The sequence below is a fragment of the Paramacrobiotus metropolitanus genome, unplaced genomic scaffold (genome assembly GCF_019649055.1).
Source record: "Paramacrobiotus metropolitanus isolate TYO unplaced genomic scaffold, Prichtersi_v1.0 Parri_scaffold0000197, whole genome shotgun sequence".
NCBI classification, from domain to species: Eukaryota; Metazoa; Tardigrada; class Eutardigrada; order Parachela; family Macrobiotidae; genus Paramacrobiotus; species Paramacrobiotus metropolitanus.
In genome coordinates this window covers 277-20,476 of record NW_026570417.1, presented here as the reverse complement: position 1 = coordinate 20,476, position 20,200 = coordinate 277, and the positions used below count along the sequence as shown (strand labels likewise).

The 20,200-nt window shown below is 42.7% G+C and overlaps 2 protein-coding genes across 11 annotated transcripts; both read left to right on the top strand.

Annotated features, from left to right (window-relative positions):
- The first annotated feature begins 3,448 nt into the window (after positions 1 to 3,448).
- On the top strand, positions 3,449 to 6,995 carry LOC129600804 (uncharacterized). Its single transcript, XM_055499400.1, has 5 exons — positions 3,449 to 3,513; positions 4,469 to 4,783; positions 5,036 to 5,258; positions 5,850 to 5,914; positions 5,998 to 6,995. Exons 2-5 carry the CDS (start codon positions 4,774 to 4,776, stop codon positions 6,993 to 6,995), a joined length of 1,296 nt encoding a protein of 431 aa, XP_055355375.1. The 5' UTR covers positions 3,449 to 3,513; positions 4,469 to 4,773.
- A 3,462-nt stretch (positions 6,996 to 10,457) lies between these two features.
- On the top strand, positions 10,458 to 19,979 carry LOC129600812 (uncharacterized). Of its 10 annotated transcripts, none has more exons than XM_055499414.1 (8): positions 10,458 to 10,917; positions 11,942 to 11,991; positions 12,858 to 13,736; positions 15,254 to 15,376; positions 15,872 to 15,983; positions 17,674 to 17,709; positions 18,537 to 19,262; positions 19,322 to 19,979. In XM_055499414.1, exons 3-8 carry the CDS (start codon positions 12,944 to 12,946, stop codon positions 19,443 to 19,445), a joined length of 1,914 nt encoding a protein of 637 aa, XP_055355389.1. In that variant the 5' UTR covers positions 10,458 to 10,917; positions 11,942 to 11,991; positions 12,858 to 12,943; the 3' UTR covers positions 19,446 to 19,979. The 10 variants fall into 10 exon arrangements, with proteins under 10 accessions (XP_055355389.1, XP_055355385.1, XP_055355388.1 ...); XM_055499410.1 differs by having other exon boundaries at positions 12,501 to 13,736; XM_055499413.1 differs by having other exon boundaries at positions 11,022 to 11,991.
- Positions 19,980 to 20,200: the final 221 nt, after the last annotated feature.

Sequence of the window (20,200 nt, the reverse complement as noted above, 5' to 3'; positions counted from 1 at the left end):
GCAGCCATTAACATACAGCTTTGGCGTAAGCACGAGTAACAAACTGATTTGTTTTGGTTTTTGGGGTGCCCCTGGAGGGGGAGGGGTACGTTCAGCGTCAACATTCTTGATGGCGATGAACCACAGAACAATTCGAGCTTTCAGCTACAAAACCTTTTTTTCCAGAGTGAATTGCCATTTAAATGAAAAGTCTTGATTTATTGGACAAACTCACAAGAAGAACTGTTCTTCTTGAAATATTTCGTAGTCGTGCATTTTGCCCGGTTATAGTGTGTATACTGAATGCGCGTTTTTCCCGTACACACACTCTGTGGTTCAAGATGTGCGAGCGAATACAGTAGTGCGTAACTGCATAGTGCATTGCTACTTTATACAGCGCAAATGCACAAAAACATTTCATGCTATGTAGTTTTAAAACATTAAAACATGATTAATTTTTTTATTAGTAATTGCACATGTATGTATACAATACATATTCCACTTCATTTTGTATTTCTGTGGTTCATACAGATAATAAACATTGAATTAAGTAATTCGGTGGGATCGTAAAACAAAATTAACCAATGTGACTTTTAATTACTAGCAACTAAAATAAATAAGACGCCGTACTGCAATAAAATTTTATAACAACAAAATATTACAAAAATAGCAATACATTTTTGTGGCAGTAGCCGCAGTACACAAAGCAGCTATGTGAAAGGTACACATGTTACCCCACGAGTTGGCGGCCGCAATAAGGGCGCACGCTCGAGCTCGTAAACATAGCTCAGCTCGCTAATAACGCAGTCGAGCCGTTGAAATTCAACACACTTGTGACTTGTAGGAATCAGTTTGTTTCACTTTCTAGTTTTAACTGCACTTCGGTTTGATTTTAAGGGTTGAGTAGAAAATGATAAGGTCTGAAACCAGACGTAATTTGTAGCTTTCTGAGTTTTGAAACATTGAGTCAGAAAGCAGTATCAGGTTAAGACTGCTTCTTCACGGGTCTACGAGCTGAATCGCCGTTGAGAGTGTCTGTGCTGGATGAGGAGCCTGCAGCTGGGTTGTTGGATGAACCTGCCTTGATAGTAGATTCCCAATCATTCTGTTACAGGTATGATGACTGGTAATAAAACGTTATATGGAACGCAGCCATATGATTTTGGGGTCGACTTCGTTCTAGTAAGCGTAGAAAAATTGAAAATTTGGAAAGTTTTAAAAAAGAGCGATTTAAATTTTTCATCTTTATTTTACGCTGGACGGAGTCGACTCTCTTTGATTTGCTCATATCCTTATCAAAATCCCTTTACACGTTCTAGTTTTAAAAATTGACTGTGCTACTTGGCAGTCTTAAAGGCAGTCAAGCTAATTTTATGGTATTTTGTAACAGGTTCTTCGGTTATTTTGGAGACGACTCCATGGAACGATCTCTTCCCCTTCGTACGCGTTAAGCATTACTTGTTGGCACCTTCGTTGCGAACGCACACGAGCGCACACTGGGCCTTTGGATGGAGCTGTGAAGCACACTGCCAGTCTAAACAAAGGTGAGCTCCACAAACTGGATTTAGACGTTGAGTAAATTGAGTAAGTTGGTGTGGAGTTAATTGTTAAGTAACTGAATTTGTGTACGTGCAGACCAAAATTATTAATTTGTGGTAAATATTTTCCCGTTTTTTAGGAAACTACCGGACTTCATTGCCCATTTGATGGACTGGAGTCGACTCGGAACCGAAACAGGCTTTTTGTGGTTTAATTTTTGAATTTTGCAGTATATTCTTTCTTTCTAAATTTCTGTGTTTTAAAACAGCAAGTGCAGCACTCAGACGATAGTTTGATGTTTATTTGTGGTTTTTTTCTGTAATTTCAGTGCCATCTTTGTGCGTTGAATTGAAGTATGTCCAAAATTACGAGTAATGTGCGACAAAAGTTGCAATAAAGTTTCTGACAATGATAAAGCAAAAGTTCTGAATACAGTACAATGAAACTTCTAAAAACGAGTTCCAAATTAAGTTGGGAATTATAAGTTCTACACTAACTTTTACGGCACAAAAAGGTAAAGCCGCTGTTCAAAGATTGTTACAAAAAAACTTATACATTTTCACGAGGGATAGAAGTTCATAGAACGTAGCTAAAGGTTCAGTCTGACTAAGCGCCCGCACCGAGTAACGGTGACTACGAGCTGCTGCAGTTCCGCTGGGCGCTGGCTACACACCGCCAGCAGAAAGCCCAAAACTGGGTATGCATTGCTGTGTAGTGCACGTTGCTGTCCATTATTCATCGACTTTTTCTTGAGTTCCAGTTTTCTGCCATTCGAGTTGACATTTCAGTGATCAATTTATCCTTAAGATAATTCTTGTATTTACTCCTCTGTTGGCGTAGCATTTTTCCGTGTAATATCAGAAATTTTTTTACGGAAGGTATCCACGCGCGCTGATTATTCGTGTGCAAGATGGATTCGGTCCTCTACTGTGTGTGCCGTAGTGCTGCGACCGATGGGTTCATGATGTAAGTCTGGCCAGCGCTCTCTCCGCCGTTCTCCCGTCAAACACACAGTGATGGTGTGTGTATCCGTTGTTGCAGACAATAGTGCCCTGCAACGGAGTCGAAAACTTCGTCCAGCCCGATCCGAACTAATAAATTTTTCTCCGAACCCAGTCCGACTCCGAATTTTCAAAATCATACTCCGACCACTCCGATCCGTAAATGTTTTTTACAAATCCGAATCCAGTCCGATCCGCTCCGAAAATTTTTGTCATATTTTTTTATCTCGTTTCAGAAAAATCTAAAATACCTATACTATCCGCTGCAACAATTAAAGATAGCGCACGCCAAGTTATCATCAAAATTTTCAATTTTCAAAATCTTCGGAACGTTTATTTGATTTTTATGTAATCTAAGTTTAAATTTTGCGTCGTCTTAGCCATAGATTGCTCATACCTGAGCGTTTTCGAGTTGCGAATTCCGAAAATTTTGATCTTTTTGCCATCGCAAAAACCACAGTTTCTGGCTGTTGCTTTCACGTGTTAGTGGCATCTCTTTTAGTTCTCAACAAAAAACTCATAAAAGTTGTAATTCGGATTTCTTTCTTTGATTGAACAAGCTTCGCCTCTAACAAAGGGTACAGAGTAACTAAAGTTAACGTAATAAGTAGTTACGTTTAGTGCTTTACCGAATCACAAAGGAGCCTCGCGCGGAGCTGAAGCTGACGATACTTTTTGTCCTAAAATTATGGAAATTCTATAAAAATTAGTTGAAATATAATTTTATTTCGGATAATTCAGGTCATAATTACATCCGAATCCGATCTATTCGAGGCAAGCTCGAAACCACTCCGATCCGAATATTTTTAAAACAAATCCGTCCAATCCGCTCCGAAAATCGGAGTGGATTCGGAGCGGTTCGGATTTACCAGTACGTTGCAGGGCTCTAGCAGACAATGCGAAAAATGCGATGAATGGTTCCACGGAGATTGTGTGGGCGTTACGCATACGGAGGGGAATCGCATCAACAACTACTTCTGCACTACCTGTCAGGGTTTGTGCCATGCGTATTGTTTGCAACTGTTTGTTTGTTTATTTAAACGATATTTTCATAGTTTCCAAATGAGTCTCTACTTCCCTGTGTTTTTCGTTTTTAAATTATTTTTTATCCCGTGTTGATTTGTTTAGCAGGATTCTGTGATTTGTGGGCTACTGTTCATTTTTAATTTTCTAGCTCTGAAGTGCAACGATTCTGCCTGCGTAATTAGAAATCTCATTATTTTTGTATTTATCAATTAGAATTATGATTAAGTTAATTACTATATTGGTAAGACTACTAGTATATCAGTTTTCGAACTGCTATTTCGATAAATGCTTACTGAAATAGACGATTTTTAATTTTGAATGATTGTATTTTAGTGCGTAGTATTTTTAATGGGTTACCTCAACTTGGCAAGCTGTTCCGACGAAATGATAAAATGACATGTGAAAACTGTTAAAGAAATCAATTTATTAATAAAGGTAATCACTAGAATAATAATAAAATAATAATAAAATAATAGAATAATTTTTAAAAAATAAAATAATAAAATAATAAAATAATAAAAATAATAAAATAATAAAATAATAAAATAATAAAATAATAAAATAATAAAATAATAAAAAAATAATAAAATAATAAAATAATAAAATAATAAAATAATAAAATAATAAAATAATAAAATAATAAAATAATAAAATAATAAAATAATAAAATAATAAAATAATAAAATAATAAAATAATAAAATAATAAAATAATAAAATAATAAAATAATAAAATAATAAAATCACAAAATCAAAAAACAATAAAACGGTAAAATAAGAAATAAGTAAAATAATAAAATAAAGTAATTAGTTAATAATGAAATTAATCTCTAGATTTTAATTTCCAATTTTTGTCTTTTTAATAAGGCAGAAAATGCGTACTGTATAACTTGTTCATGTGTTAATGGCACTGTGTTACTAACAGAAAAGAATGACTCTCTGAAAATTACGTACAAAGCGGAGGATTATCCCGTCCTATTGACCGGAATTGCACAAACAGTCGCAGACGGCGCCCTCCGCCAGGTGTTCGAAAAAATCGGGAAAATTAAAAACATTTTCATCTTCAATAATTCCGATTCATCTCGCTCCGGATTAGTCATCTTTTACGATCCTCGTGATGCCGAGAATGCCGTCACCAACATCAGCGGCCAAGAACTGAATGGCTCGGAGCTGTGTGTCGTGGAAGGGCGACGGATTCCGGTGCTAAATGCACAGAACCTATACATTTTAATGCAGATTGGTAGGAGTTTAAATTGTTACACTGGTCAGAAAAAGCTTCGAAAAATTTTCGTTCCCCTTTGCTTTGTTTCGTAATAATATGAGCTTTTCCTTCTTACTGTAGTGCAGTGGCCACACACCCCGAGCGCTCTTAGTGTGCCTGCTGGGCCTAACTCCAGCACTTACGCTGACTTTTACACAATTACTGTTACTTACATTTGTGTTCTTGTTGGTGAACGGGTTTGTGTTAAATTAATTTTTTTTTACATTGTAGAAAAAAAACTGGATTCCGATCTGAAGGAGCTGGATACCGTGCTCCGTGGCCAGAACGATCCAGTCGCCGCACAAGTGCTGGACATTCTGAACAACACAGCCTTAGATGCCCTCGTCAACCACTCGGCTGCACTGGTTATCGACCGCAGCTTGCCGGGTTTGACAGCCGTATACTTCTCTGCAGCGGACGGGATTTCTCGAGAATCTGGGAAGGACTCTCTGCGGTATGTCTAATTGGACTTTTCTCGACAACAGTACGAGAAAGAATAGAGAAAAAACGTGATAGCACCGGGCAGATTTCTGATCTGGCACGTAATTAATATTACTTCGCGTCGGCATACAGACATGCGCACGTCAGAGCTGTTTGCCGTGTCTCTATTGTTCGGCCATAATTCTCGGCGGGCAGTCTTTCCGGTTCGATATCAAGTGCCCGACGTTGTGTGGCCTGCTATATGTGGGTTGTCATGTACGAAAAAAGAACAATGTTTTACATATTTCGCCAGAACTAGGCTGCAGAACGAGGAAGGAGTGGGTCTGATACAGCCGGTTTACGGGCAATTTTAAAACATATTCTGGCGCTGAACAGATGAATCATGATACGATGCAAATGTATAAAAAGCTTAATTAAAATTCCGCAAAAAAAAGATTTTTGACCGTGTCGCGTTTTGGCACCGGCAAAGTTGACTTCCGCATGTAGAACTTAGTATTTTCGAAGAAAACAACTGAAATCCGAAGCCAGTTTTCTACACCAGTTTTTTTCTATGCTGGTTTTGTTTTAACATCTATATACATTATGAAGGTTGTGCTGTTTGTAGGGAGTTGAATACTTCTTACCGCCGACAGGAAATTCGTTTCCTGTTTTGGCCACCAGAAGAAAACGGTAAGTTTTCCCAAATTTAAATTTTAATAAAATTCCGGATGTTCGTTTAACAGTTTCGTGTGCTGACGACGGTATCTTGATAGAAAACGATTGCGGCTTGAAAATTACCGGTAAAGCGACGAATAAGAGCCGTTCGGAGAAGAAACCGCGCAAATCGACCTCCAAGAAGGCGCTGAAACGGAAGGATTTCTCGCGCCCCTCCGACGCCCTTTCACGCGGTCCCGCCACCCAGACCAGTGAGCCGGCGGCAGGAAATGGAGACAGTAACGGACCGGCCAGCACCTCTGTCTCTGCATCGGACCCGGGAGATGACGAAGACTGGGAATTGCCAGACGAGAGCGCTGTTTCGTCTTCTTCGTCGGTTGCCCCGTGCAAGACTCGTGCCGCCAGAAAGCGAAAGAGCGCCCGTCGCCGCCCCTTTAACGTTCGAAAGACCCCGGCGTCTCTTCAAGCACATGCCAATTCAGCTGCCGGCTTTGGGCAGTCTCAGGCTGGTCCATCCGGAGCAATGGCGCCACAGGATGATACCGTGGTGGAAGTGATGAAAGAGAACGTTGTGGGCGAGAACGTTGTGGACGAGAACGTTGTGGACGAGAACGTTGTGGACGAGAACGTTGTGGACGAGAACGTTGTGGACGAGAACGTTGTGGACGAGAACGTTGTGGACGAGAACGTTGTGGACGAGAACGTTGTGGACGAGAACGTTGTGGACGAGAACGTTGTGGACGAGAACGTTGTGGACGAGAACGTTGTGGACGAGAACGTTGTGGACGAGAACGTTGTGGACGACAACGGTGTGGACGACAACGGTGTGGACGACAACGGTGTGGACGACAACGGTGTGGACGACAACGGTGTGGACGACAACGGTGTGGACGAGAACGGTGTGGACGAGAACGTTGTGGACGAGAACGTTGTGGACGAGAACGTTGTGGACGAGAACGTTGTGGACGAGAACGTTGTGGACGAGAACGTTGCGGGAGAGAACGTGGTTCTCCAGCCGGACGAAATTCTTCCCGTTTCTCCAGATCCACAAAGCTGGGACTTGAACAGCTTTAAGGAAGAACTGGGCCGCATGTAATAAGTTGTTGTTTGTCGCAAAAACCTTTTTAACATTCTGTTAAAAAGACAGGTGTTGGTTGCCTGCGCTGAAAACGGAACGGGGTTTGCTGTGTGCTTGGTTGAAATCTTTCTTAACATTTGCGATATTTTTTTAACAAGGTTTTAAGGTTGATAAATGATAATGGTGCATCATATACGCTTAATATCTGCAGCTACTTATTATTATTAAAGAAATATTCTTCAGTGTACTGTACGTTCCAGTCATGAACATCACAGCCACCTGCAGAATTACGAAAGCAAGACCGGGAAGAAAAGAACCTCGTATTTATACCTCGCTGCGGCAAACCAGAAAGTGCTTATTTTAACCATGCAGATAGTGTACTTTGCACATAACACTGTGTCATAGCACATTTATACAGTACAACTTGTCAATTAAACAGTACATTTTAAGCGTGCTGGAATTCCAACTAGCAACGAGTGATTTGGATTTCTGCAAAAATCCAGACCAACGAAAGACTCCAGTGCGGTTCACCACTTTTCTATTTCCGTACGTTCTTTCGAAGTTTTCTCGTCTTGCTAATTTTACAAGCTTGTTTATTCTAATTTTGCTACGTGCTTGTAGTTGATCTATTTATCTCACTTCTCGGGATAGACCAGCTTACGCACCAAGCGCGCACGCACCGCCGTGACCTTTAATTGCAAGCATCTCCTCCGTGACCGGCGGGAAGCGGCCGTTCAAAGTGTGCATGAAGCCCGCGAACATGCGCGATCGGCCTTCGGTGCAGCGCAAAGACTTCCGCGAATTAGTGATTTATTTATTGACACTGTTCAGATGCGACTCCCGCTTGAAGAAGTTCGTGATCAGGCAAACGCGATTGGGCTCATGCTTGAATACATTGTACGCTGTCGGGCCGAAGAGGTCGCCGACGGTCCAGTTGAGCAGCACAATGTCGTCGCCGATGATGTGTTTATACACTACGGCATCCATCGCTGCCGGGTGCTTTAAGGTCGCCGGGTTGTAGCGGTTGATATACTACGGTTTGGCGCTGGCTACGTCTCGCAAGACGAGCAACGAGAAGCCAGAATTCGTAGGCAACTCGCTTTGCTCTGCCATGCGGGGACTATCCAACAGCTGCTGCCACTATGCGCACACCCTGTTGCAAAACGGAACAAAACTAATCATAATTGTCATAATTAGGCAATATGCACTGCACACGCAAGATCTCTTCTACCGTTATCAGCTAATTATATAAAATGCAGCACGAAGAGTTACACGGCAGGTTGCTAACCGGCTGCGTGTAAACGGGCCTCTCGGTATCGGATGAATGGAATGGAGAAATATCCCGGCTGGTTAGATGCTTCTCAAGCACGTCGGTCAACGTAGCCTTCATCGCTGCTCCCAATCATCCCGTGGTAGACGTTGCCGCCGCTTCTGGAGTTGTGGAAAACAATGCGTATCTTCTAGCTTTTCCTGAGACCTGCTTCCGAAAAACACAAAGAACGTTACGCATTAATGTTTTACTGTCCGTTCTGCTTGACATTATTTTCCGGGTCTTGAGCGTTTACCATGTGGCACGCTCCAGTTTTTGATTAATTCTTTTCAAGCGCCGTGGACGTTGGCCGTGATTGGATTGTCAGTTGCTGATTGGATCAGAAATCCAAGCAAGTCAAAGTTACTGTTAGATAAATTTCTTAATTTACATCGAGAATATTATTTAAAATCCGGATGCCTGCCGGTAAAATAAGCATTCTATCCAAGTTAACGTGATCATTAAATGAACTCTACAAACTGTAGGATAAGCTGCATTGCTGCGTACACGGTACAACTTGATCTGAATACAAGTCAAAGGTGGAACACAAAATATACATGTGGTAAAGGTCAAACATTTACGATAAAGCCGATCCTTCCTGGCGTGCAAGCTTTCTCGGATACGAAATGCCACTTCTTACGTGGTAACCTGCTCGCACAATCTAATGCAGCCGCTATACCTGCAAAGGATGGCAGAGGATACAAAGAGCGGGTTTTTTGCTGCTGAGCGGGTTTTTGTTTTTGCGGCATGACATGAAGCATTCCGGGATAATCTTACCGAAGATTTACAAAAAGCGATGGACCTACGGAACCTTTTCTTGAAACATTAAGGCAGAAGTACACTGTAGGAGAACGCGATAATATGTTGTTTTGTATCTCGAAGTTTGTTTTTTTATGTTTTGAAGGATGCGCAAGAGGTGCATACCGGAACTTTGTGTCTATTGCCGACGGATTAACTAGGCTTAAGCGTTTTCTTTGCTACATCTGAACTTGTTCTGACTGTCGGCTCTGTTTGTCGCACCTGTTTTCCTCATATTATCCGTGTTTTTTTTTCTACTCCACTGTTTAAACAATTTGTTCTTTAACTAACGAGAAAATGGCATTGGCGAAATAATGCCTCTACCAGGCTGAGAGCGCTGGAATAAATTTCTTCTTCTTCTTGAATGCCGAATGCGAAATGATTAGGTCGGCCGGCGCACACTAGAAGATAGTTTCTGCACTGATCCTGCGCACCGAACGAGCGTCCACAGTCGCGACCTTTGCTAGCATGTCGGCGGTGACTGGCGGGAAATTCTCGTCCTATGCCCACACGAAGCGACTGTTTATGTGCCATTGTGCATGCCGTCGCTGCAGCGCTGAAAAAGTCGCCGAATGGCGATCGGCATACCGTTGATGGCCCGCGGTCATCTTGCTTTCGCTACAGTCGCAACCATTTTTTGCGGTTGACCGTTTCATAAGGACCCAGTGATCGCCGTTGCCCATATCTAAGGAGATGGGAGTAGACAAAATGAGGTGTAGAAAGGTGGTGACGATATCCAATGGTGGACCGGTGGTGTGTAAAAAATATTTTTGAAAAGCCAAAACGTGGTGCGATTAGCCAAAACGCGGTTAAAAGGTGGTGGAAATAGCAAAAAATAAATAGAAAGCAAATATGAATCGGGGTATTGGTGAGAATAGGAAATATGAATTTTGAAAATATGTATAGAAAGAATCTCTTTAATTTTTCTTGATTGTGCCGCCAGATGTGAGTGTAAAGAAACCTGTTTACAAGCCCGACTATATATATTATATTATTGAATAAGTGAGGTTTGTTCAATTAACTTTCAATCAAAGTGAATAGCACCGATATGTGTACAAGATGTACTAGGAGTCTAGGATAGTGTTCGATATAATTTTATCATTTTAGTATTGTTCTTTGAAATTGTTTAATATTTATAGTGACCCAGGATTGTGAGATCGACATGCCTGGAAGCGTGAAAGCACACGCAACCGGCAGCCACTTAACCGGCATCAGCTCGACGTTATAGAGTTAATGCCACTAGTGGCAGCCTGTGCACTGTGCAGTGTGCGGTGCACACCGTGCACTGCTGCGCGCCCCACGCTATCTGTCCCTCGGGAACGATATTAATAGGACAGCACAGCAAGGACTGCAGCACACTGAGCACAGCAATACTTTAGCTGCCAATAATCTCCCCGTAGTCTCTGTATGCATATGCTTAACGTAATACTGTATCACTACTTGAGTAGGGCATTTCTAGGTACATACATTTCCAACATACATGATCTGCACGAACGGAGCAGTAATTTCTACATCCATGAATGCTGATGCATATTCGCCTTTACTGAGCTCCTTTAAACTGTTATTTGCGTTTGCCAAAACAAAATTATATACTTTGTGACAGTTGCTTGATCAGGACGCGCGCCGATTATAATTGCTGTACTTATTTTCTGTTACACAGCATCGAATTCCTTCTATTTTGGCTTATTGTGCAAATTACTGCTGCTGACTGTTATAGCTTCGACGCGTGTATTGCTATTACTGCTGGATATCGCCACGGTTGAATAATTACATATATCATTGGTGCTCTATATTCCCCGAAATGCGTGCTCCCAGATTTGAGTGCAGATAAAGGTAAATGTTTTTTCGGGCCCGTGGAATTTTGAAACAGAACTAAGCTCCACTATAATCGTTTAGATAGGATTTTAGGAAAAACGTTTCTTATTTGGAAATTGTAGTGCACTTAGCTGGCGTGGAGACTGAAGAGCACATGCCACATGGAGTCCAATGGGTTAACAGTTAACACTTGACTGCAAAAAGATTAAGAAGAAAGCCCGAAGAGCGAAAATGTGCGATTATTTATTAGTTTAGTATGTACGATTAGAGGGCGCTTCAATTTTATAAATATGTTTATTGCAAGAATGACAGGCTTTGGGTTCTTTTCCATGCTTACTATGTTTTGATTAGTCTTATAGGCGAAGGTTGGCCGAGGTGCGAGACGGTATTAACTTTTAAGAACCCAAGAACTTGAAGAAATTAATCAGCAGGCTGCCCGTGAGAACTGATAAGAAATGACTTGAGATCATAAAATTATTTTTTGGTAATCTTCTTACTGTAAAACAGCAGAATCTAATGGTAGTAGTGAATGAAATTATTCTGTTAAATAACGATAGCTAAACTTCAAATGTTCTGTTCAAAAGGCCAAATTCATATTAGAGGTCTCTAACCACTACCTGCTACCAGGTTTGGAATTTAGAAAAAATGAGAAATTTCGCAAGGCGTTGCACATTTCATCCGTGATATCCTGAAATTCTACGAACTACAGTACGAGTAGGGAAATTACCGTACGGTATACAGTACTAGTAATTTCTTGTAAAGCGTCCTTTGGATCCTAATTTGCAGTTTGCACCGAGCGCACTCGAAGGGAGAGGAATTAAACTTTCTTCGATAACAGAATTTTTTCGGTATGCACAAAACGTGTAGCGAAATATTTTTCAGTTCCACAGCAACAATCGCCATTCGAACCGCGTAGTAGACGTTCTGAGTGTGCACTGAATCGGGAATGGTAATGGAACTGTTTTAACTTTCAGTGACGATTCAATTTTAACTTTTAGTTTACGATCCAATTTACCGCAAACGTGACTTATAATTTTTATAGTGTACCGCCACGTGACAGTACTCTGTGTACATCAGCGCAGATTAACACTGGTAAGCACGATTAGATTAGATGTAAGTATGTACGAGTACTCGTATATCTTCGCTTCTGCTGAGCAAAAGCTTTTATTCATTTACCGCACAATACTTACTTGTTTTCCAGTTTGAAATTTCCCATTGTAAATGCACAGCAGCTCGGGCTGTGAACGATGTGGTCACCAGCACTACAGATACTATTTATTCGTAATTTCGTACTAGTACGCGTACTGAAGCAGCAGATAATACGAGATAATCAGCAGATAGTCGTACTTGATCTATGCTGCATGTTTTATAACAATAATTGTGTAGAATGTTGTTAACTCTGTGCCTGTATTTCTCGCAAAAATTCAGTTAATGGCACTTTACTACAAAGTTACTCTCAGTTGCTTGACCGCAGTCAGCATACAAAATGTAACCTGCAAATAGGCGTGCGCGCGGAGAACTTCCTTTCTTCATTTTTGGATTATCAGCGATTCCCATTGACTTTGCGTACAAAATTACTTTATTTTCTAAAGTGATTTTAGGATTCCACTTTTTCTTGCATGGGTAGCTACAACTTACAGAAAGACATTAATGTTCCGCAAGGCTCACCGACTATGTCGACCTACACTTCGTCGAGCGTGACCAGTCCACCGTCACGAGGGCGATGACTAAGGAACATAAGAAAACACAAGAAACCTCAGAAAAAAAACCTAAGGATCTAAGAAACCTAGGAAAACTAAGAGGACTGCAAAACACTATCTCGACTGCGTGACGGCCTTACGTGTCGGCATAGTGACTGTTCGACTTATTGTCGGTCGAATTTCCGTCGACAATAATTTCGATCTTGGCGATCTATTATTTCAACACGTTTCGTATCTGTACCTCGTTAACTCTTTCAGTGTTTCTTCTGGACCGCTTCAAATTAGGTGGTAAATTCAGCTGGATGATATAGAGCTTTGAACCTTGCCGTATTCTGAGTAGAGTGATGGATTCCTTATGGCCGGTAATGCCGCGGTATCGGCCGCTGCTGGTGGAGGCCAACCAGATGAGCTACCAGAACACCGTCGCTGTTCGTCGTTCTGACGACACGTGGTGGCTGGGGTATATTCAAGACATGGACGGCGATCACGCCTTCATCCATTTCGACTCCAAAACAGTTGAAGCTCGTTGGATACACTCGGGCGCCGTGTGGCCACTGCCCTTCTTCCACGACACCAGACAAGCCGGCTTCGAGAATATTCCAGTATTTGTCGCGCTCCGTGATGAAGAGAACGGACCGTTGCGCTTCCGACCGGCCGTTATGCTGGAGATCTTTCAGGGTTGTGATTTCTGCTACCTGTTTTACATCCGCACCGCAGGACATGATCAACTGGTTTACAACGGTCAGATAACCAGTCAGCTGCCACCCACAGGACCGCCCTTGCTGCAGCGCCGCAGTGGTATGCTGTATGCCAAACACTTTATCCCGTTTGCCAGAGCGAACGCTGTTCTAAGTGATGCCTCCGACAAGTTCCGGGTGATTAAGCATGCTCGTAAAGCCCTCCGACGAAATATGGATGGACTAGTAATGTGGCGCTGCTGTCGATTTCACCTGCGTATCGAGCAGGCGGGTTGCATGTTTATTGTCTTGAGCCAGTCAACAGATGAAGTGACGACGCAGTGGACAGTGGCTACGTTAGCGGAAATGCTGGACACGCACCTGGCCAGCCGCATTGACCTACCCCCCATTGGCAATCGAATACTCCACGAAAGCTCCATTATATTACCGAACAGAGAAGGTTAGCACGTTATTCAATAAAATTTACAGAAATATTCCTGTTTTGCTAAAAGCGCTTTTAGGAACAGTTCATCCGCATTCCGTACCGCAATTTTTTGGTGTAGTCCTTAGATGAAGTTGCACCACTTATACTTCCGGCCGTTGCCTGCCGAGTGCCGGGCACCACACACCGTCGTAATCGTTACGGCAGCGTATGCGTGCTTTTCCGTGTACCAGACTCTGTGGTGCAACTTTTCTAACGGCTATCCCTTATCCTCGCGAACAGAATCCGCTTCTTTACAGGAAAACTAATTAACCCTTTTAAAACCCAGCACGTCGGACGTTTTCTCGGCAAATTTGTCCATAATTCGAGTGCCCCAAGACGGATTGTCCGCGACTAAATGTCTAGCGGCAAAATGTCGCAAAGCAAAAAAGTCTCAGAGCTGTATGCCCCAAGTCGAAATATCCCAGCGCCTGCATGTCCGGCGGCGGAATGTCTTCGCGGCAATAAATCTTCTCGAGCTTCTTCTCTAGAAAGCTCATCCAGTCCCTCCTGGAGGGCTTACGAAAAACTATTGCTCTCATGCAGGACACCTGTTGGTAATATAAGTAAAAGCGACGGGAAATCGAACATAAGCAAAGCAAAAAAATTACAGATTCGCAGGCTTTGCCAATCTTTGTTTTTCCCTTATTTGACCCATAATCTTTTTGTGGGTGACGTGCTTTGCCACTCTTGCACCATTTATGGCGCACTAGCATGTAGTACTGGCTACAATTACATTTATTACACAATAGCGTGCACATTGCAGTGCAGGCTTTCTCAGCGGACCCGGAAAACTGGAAATTTGGGAGTGTGACATTTCGCCTCACTAAAATTCAACGCACGATTTTTTGCCGCGAAGACATTCAGCCGCCGGACATGCAGGCGCTGGGATATTTCGACTTGGGGCATACAGCTCTGAGACTTTATTGCTTTGCGACATTTTGCCCCTAGACATTTAGTCGCGGACAATCCGTCTTGGGGCACTCGAATTACGGACAAATTTGCCGAGAGAGCGTCCGACGTGCTGTGTTTTAAAAGGGTTAATTAGGTTTAAAAAAACCAGGTCCTTAGTTTCTTATTGTTTTTTCTTAGATTCCTTGTCTGTTTTTTTTATGCCTTGCAAACTTAATCAACATAATTTCCTTCAAATACGAGCAGTCATGGTGTCGAAACAGTCTCGCGATGACGCGATCTCACAGCGTTATGTCCCGCCGAGTAATTGTCCCGAACAATGGTACGAAATTACGAATAGCACATTCATGTTGTTAGGACTCTTTGAGCGCTGTACGAAGTTACGAACGTACGAGTTACCTAACAAATAACAATCAACCGTGGAAGGTTGTCAGTGCACGTTAAAGTTAACCGTCAACCATGGATGGGTGCACTAGTAGACAATTTGCACGACTACAGTAGTACCACTTCTCTCCGCATAGTCTCGTGCAAATTATTTTCTTTCGCGGGCATTCCGTACACTGACCTTGAACGCTTCCACACAGTTCAAGCCTCAAGACATCCAGTTATCAAGAGCCGACGTAACTGGAAAAAGTCCAACCAATCTAATCTAGCTCCGAAATTGAGACTCACCATTTCAAGCTTGTCCGGTAATTTCCTACGTAAAGGTACAGCTACCGCGAAGTTTGCGCTTATAACGATGGCCACTTCACTACGTTCATCAAATTGCCTAAATGCGCTCCGCAGTCAGATTGCGGCTTAGTGCACCTATCATTTTCTAGCCACCTTCTGCCAGGCAGTTCCTATTATTTAATAAAATTATATGGCGTGTACCAAGCCAACAGCCAGCCAATGCAAGTTACGTGTTTAAACATTGTGGCGTGGCGCGCCGTAGTGTCAAGTTTGGCGTAACACGCAAATTTTGTGCAATTCGCTGTATTGATTCGTCAGAAATTACCGGACAAGCTTGTACACACTAGTGACGTTGCGCAGCGCGCTTCTTGTGGCAGTTGCTTGTCGCTTTTATCCAGTCTGTGCTTTATCTGTCAGAGACAGAGCGCAGACTGGATAAAAGCGACGAGCGACAAGCAACTGCCACCAGAAGCGCGTTTGCGCAACGTCACTATTATTTAGGTACACCAACTCGTTGTTATTGCTTGTAGATGTTGAAGTAGATGCACTGCATCCAACTGCTTCCATCGGTGACCTGTCGCCTTTCATTGTGGAAAAAATTTTTTCTCACCTGGATTTGCACTCGCAAATGAAAACCAAACGGTATGAGAATTCTGTGGTCCACCCGATTTCATTGAACTACCTCGTACATAAAAGGATATGGCTCACCTGCGCCAGCCTTTTCTTAGCGTTGCCTGCGCCCCTCACTTCAGAAAAGCTGAAGACGGGCTGCGGACAAGCATGGAGATTAGGTTTGCTGACAAATGTTGATCAGTAGGAAGCAAAACAATTTTCACAATAAACAAAGCCATTCGCATACTTGTATCTATAGTCGCGGCAGTCGTTCCTGAATCGGTTGCCCAGTTGCGAAGATGTGCTCTTATAGGTGACTGGCTTTTGAATAGCATTCCGAAGCCTCTGCGACAGGTGGTTTGTTCTCTTATATTTTCCGTCGGCTGCACACAGATGCAGACTTAACACTATGAAAAGAGGAAGACTAGTCTTCGCATAGGAATAGTGTTAACGGCTTGTTTTTGGTTTGTCTATGGAGATTTGTAACCAAAATGTTACACGCCTTTGATTCGCTCATTTTAGGGGAGTGGTTTAGTATTTTCCGGAGGGCAAAACCCTGCAGAGTGCAGTGAGTTATGCATACATAAAGATACTGTATACGTTACACATACAAAGACTAAGTATATACGGCTTGTTTTTTAACGGTTAATACCTTATAAGAGGATAGTTTAGCATTGCTGCCAGTGTAGCTGTGCAACCATCCAAAGTTGTTGGTTTAGTTACTTAAGTAAGCCGCTGACCGCTGGTTGTGTTCCAGAGGCCAGACGCTATCGACTTGAACGCTAGCTTTGAGTGCTATCGACTTCGACTCACTAATTTTGCTGAATCTCCCAAGCATGGACTTTGTAAGGATATTAGCAATTACATTTAACGCAAAAGCCCTATATATATGCACAAAGATACATGATCAGAAATTCAGCAAATTTTCTAATTTAGAATATGCCTTTTAATTTGAAACCGGACAAGGCAAAATTCTAACTGCCGGTTCTCGAGCACCGGAGAACTTCAGGCGGCGGCTATGGAGTAAAACATACAAAATCGATTTTGCATTCTTATCACTTACTCAACGTAAACTTATAATGTTTCATAAGCGTGTTTCGTAAGCGTGTTTCCACATGTACAGAGTAATGAAATTTCTTGACAGCGATAAAAGTTGTCACAGAAAGCAGCTTGTTCGCCTAAATTATTGAAGCTGGTTTGGTTTAAACAATAATTGATCGAGACGCAAGAGTTGGAGTTATCTTGCAAGTCCGAAGGAAACAACCAGCCGTCAGAAACTGCATTAAACCGTCACCTGTTTGCGTTTGCATGATGCATCAGTTACAGTGCAACTATTAACGGATTTTTCCAAAATGTCAAATTTTTCAGTTTTGGTTCAATCGACACACACTTAAGGGCTATTTTCAGGGAGGAAATGGGTGCTAGAATGAGCACATTTTCATTCCAGCAGCACGCTGCTGGAATTGAAATCTTCAAAAATTCGCAATTTTGTAATTTTCCGTGCTAAATTTTGGGAGTGAACTGCAGAATTTGAGAGATCTTTAATGCGAGTAGCTAATTTTCGTTTTGTTTATCCCCTTTTTATCACCTGGTTTATTGAAAAGGTTGTTCAAAACATCACGAAATTCGTCTGGGAGATTATGGTTTTTAGCAACTTCACAGCAAACAAATAACACGGGTTTATTAGGTTCTATGTGTAACAACTGTTATGGCCTTATAGGTCATCTAGGACGACACAGAAGTCCATTCCATTGCTGTAAGTACGCACAAAATCGCACGCTGTAGCAATCGCAAATAAATTCACACGTTGAGGCATAAGTCCATGCGCATAGATATTACCAGGACCGACTCTATATGTATAGAGTCGGTCCCTGATATCACCTAAAGATTTCCTGCGCACAGATATTATTTTGGAAAGCGCATAGATCTTACCTAAAGTCTGGGTGCATTCTGGTACTTATCTTACATCAACAAATAATATAGCGTTTCGACAATACCACAGGAAAAAGGAATGGTTAGATAAATAAAAGAAGCCAAATAAAATATAAAAAATCTTCGGAAAAACAGAAAATCGCCGATATTTCTGAGACCGGAAATTAGGCGCATAGCCAATTTCTGTGCGCCCGGTTTGTCGGGGCGCATAGCAGTCACTTATTAATAAATCTGCAGTCAACCATACTAAGGGCACGGAATAAATGAACATTTTATGGTCTACATAAAGAAACCGAAAAACCGTGGGAGCAAAAACCGTGACAGTCTGCAGTTCCGGTCCGTCTGCAGCAAATCTCGAAACAACGGCTAGACTGAGTCGTCTTTAAATACCCAAAACTCTTCATCAAGCTGCCGGGGGCCCCGCCGTGGTTCAGAGTCAGACGTGCGAAATCGTATTATATATCTGCAGCCATAGTAAAATTCTGCTCGGTTACGTTGACTTCCTTAGGCAAATGTCTAGCGTCATACAGAACAGAGTGTTCCTCCATCTAAAATTTGTACGAGTAGGTAGCTGATTGCCTAGGTGACTTTATCGTTCTGCGGCTTCTGCCTAACGATAATATGTTGATACATTAATTACTGTTATGACAGGGTGTGTGCACTATGGTTGCTGCTGCTGAATAACCCCCGTATGCATGAACACATCAGCATCTCTCTAGATGCCTGCTGGGATCTGAAATCCGACAGCGACAACTGCTTCAAAGCGGCCTCGCTGCTCTACCGAACCATAACTGCCACCACAATCAGTCTCACCCTTGTGAACGTTTTCCCTGACAATCATTTCTCACTTGTACGTGACTTGTTAGCCACCATGCAGATCAGGCTACCGTTACTGGTCCTCAAAGATCACACTTTCTGTGGACCGGGGACCATTGCGGGGCAACCTTCATCGCTCTTGACGCACCCGACAGTGAGCAGTCTACTGGCGTATAGAGACACTTGCGATGCTATCCTGCTCCTGAACTGCACAGTGGCTGAGGTTTTTTGCCGAGTGTTATACGACATCTTTCAAGAAGAGCCTGGTTATCTGATGCCTGATCGGCGTCTACCGAGGCGCGAGCGGAAATTCATGAGAAAAATCACCGATCCTTGGGGCGCCCTCGCTATCGACAAACTACAAAGTACCATTCCGCGGCTTTTTCTTATGTGCAGCGACGGCGAACTGCACATGACCAGCCGCTTCATGCACGCTGTCAACAACAACTTCCCGCCGGTCACCGCGGAGATGCTGGCAAAGGTCACGTCTGTGCATGCCCGTTGGGTGCGCACTCTGACCTACCCGGATGAGTGGCACTCTATGCGCAATTATTGCTTTTTGTAAGCAGGCATTATTTACCTCTGCTTTACGTTCTTGAACGCATAGGAATTGTTTGCAGGTTCAGCGGGTTTGACGCCAACGGGATGCCGCAAACGTGGGACAAAGCCGATCTGCGGCTGGTGGATGTGCAGACACTGAGCAGAATGGCAATACATGGAATCAACGAAGTGTTTCGTGTGTGATTACTTGGACAAGAGAACTGAAATGTTCCTGTCGGTTTCCTTCGCCGAAGGGCCGCCCTCTCTGAGAAAAGAGGAAGAATATCGCACCAACGGTCATGGCGGTCTGCTTACGGATCATCTTAACTCGGAACCGGCATCTCTAATAGTTGATCGATGCGTACAACCACCCTCAATGCATCGATTTTCCCACTTTGCAGTTACGAGCTATTTTCTTTAACGCACTCGATACGTATCGATTTCTGCACGCTGCAGTCAAGTTGCCAATTCTTTGTCCTTCCGTCTTGCAATTATTAATTTTTGGTTTGCATAATCTTGATATAAATATCGGTTGTACTGGTACATACCAATGGCTAAGTATTTATAATGTTATTCATATTCTCTCCCTCGTGTCACAGTTACCTGAACCGAGTGGCAGTGCAGTAACGCGTCACAGCAACAAAAATGGCTTCAATGCGGCAAAATTGTACGACCTGCGCTGTTGCAGTGGTGTACCGAACGTTACGATACTTTTTCCGTGAGAGCGTGGTACCTTGTTCAGCTTGTTGTTCAGCCCCTCGCGATTAATAACATGGCCAGCGTGGGACAAGTTACTTTCGTACATGTCGGCGATGCAACGAAATAAACAACACTTTGCAAGAACTTCTGCCTTTCGACCCAAAATCAAAATTCTTGCAAAACGTGATCTATGAGCACAGTTTCCGATCCCAAAGAAGGACAAAATCAAGAAAATATCAGCATCTTCTGCATCTCTTTTA

Excerpts from the sequence above, each read along its gene's own strand:
- LOC129600812 (XM_055499409.1), top strand. The coding sequence starts at position 12,944 with ATGGATTCCTTATGGCCGGTAATGCCGCGGTATCGGCCGCTGCTGGTG. Across the intron at positions 15,377-15,871 it reads CGGTAATTTCCTACGTAAAG|ATGTTGAAGTAGATGCACTG; the intron begins GTACAGCTACCG and ends TATTGCTTGTAG. Across the intron at positions 17,710-18,536 it reads CAGAAGTCCATTCCATTGCT|GGTGTGTGCACTATGGTTGC; the intron begins GTAAGTACGCAC and ends CTGTTATGACAG.
- LOC129600804 (XM_055499400.1), top strand. Across the intron at positions 5,259-5,849 it reads TCTGGGAAGGACTCTCTGCG|GGAGTTGAATACTTCTTACC; the intron begins GTATGTCTAATT and ends TGCTGTTTGTAG. Across the intron at positions 5,915-5,997 it reads TTGGCCACCAGAAGAAAACG|AAAACGATTGCGGCTTGAAA; the intron begins GTAAGTTTTCCC and ends GTATCTTGATAG.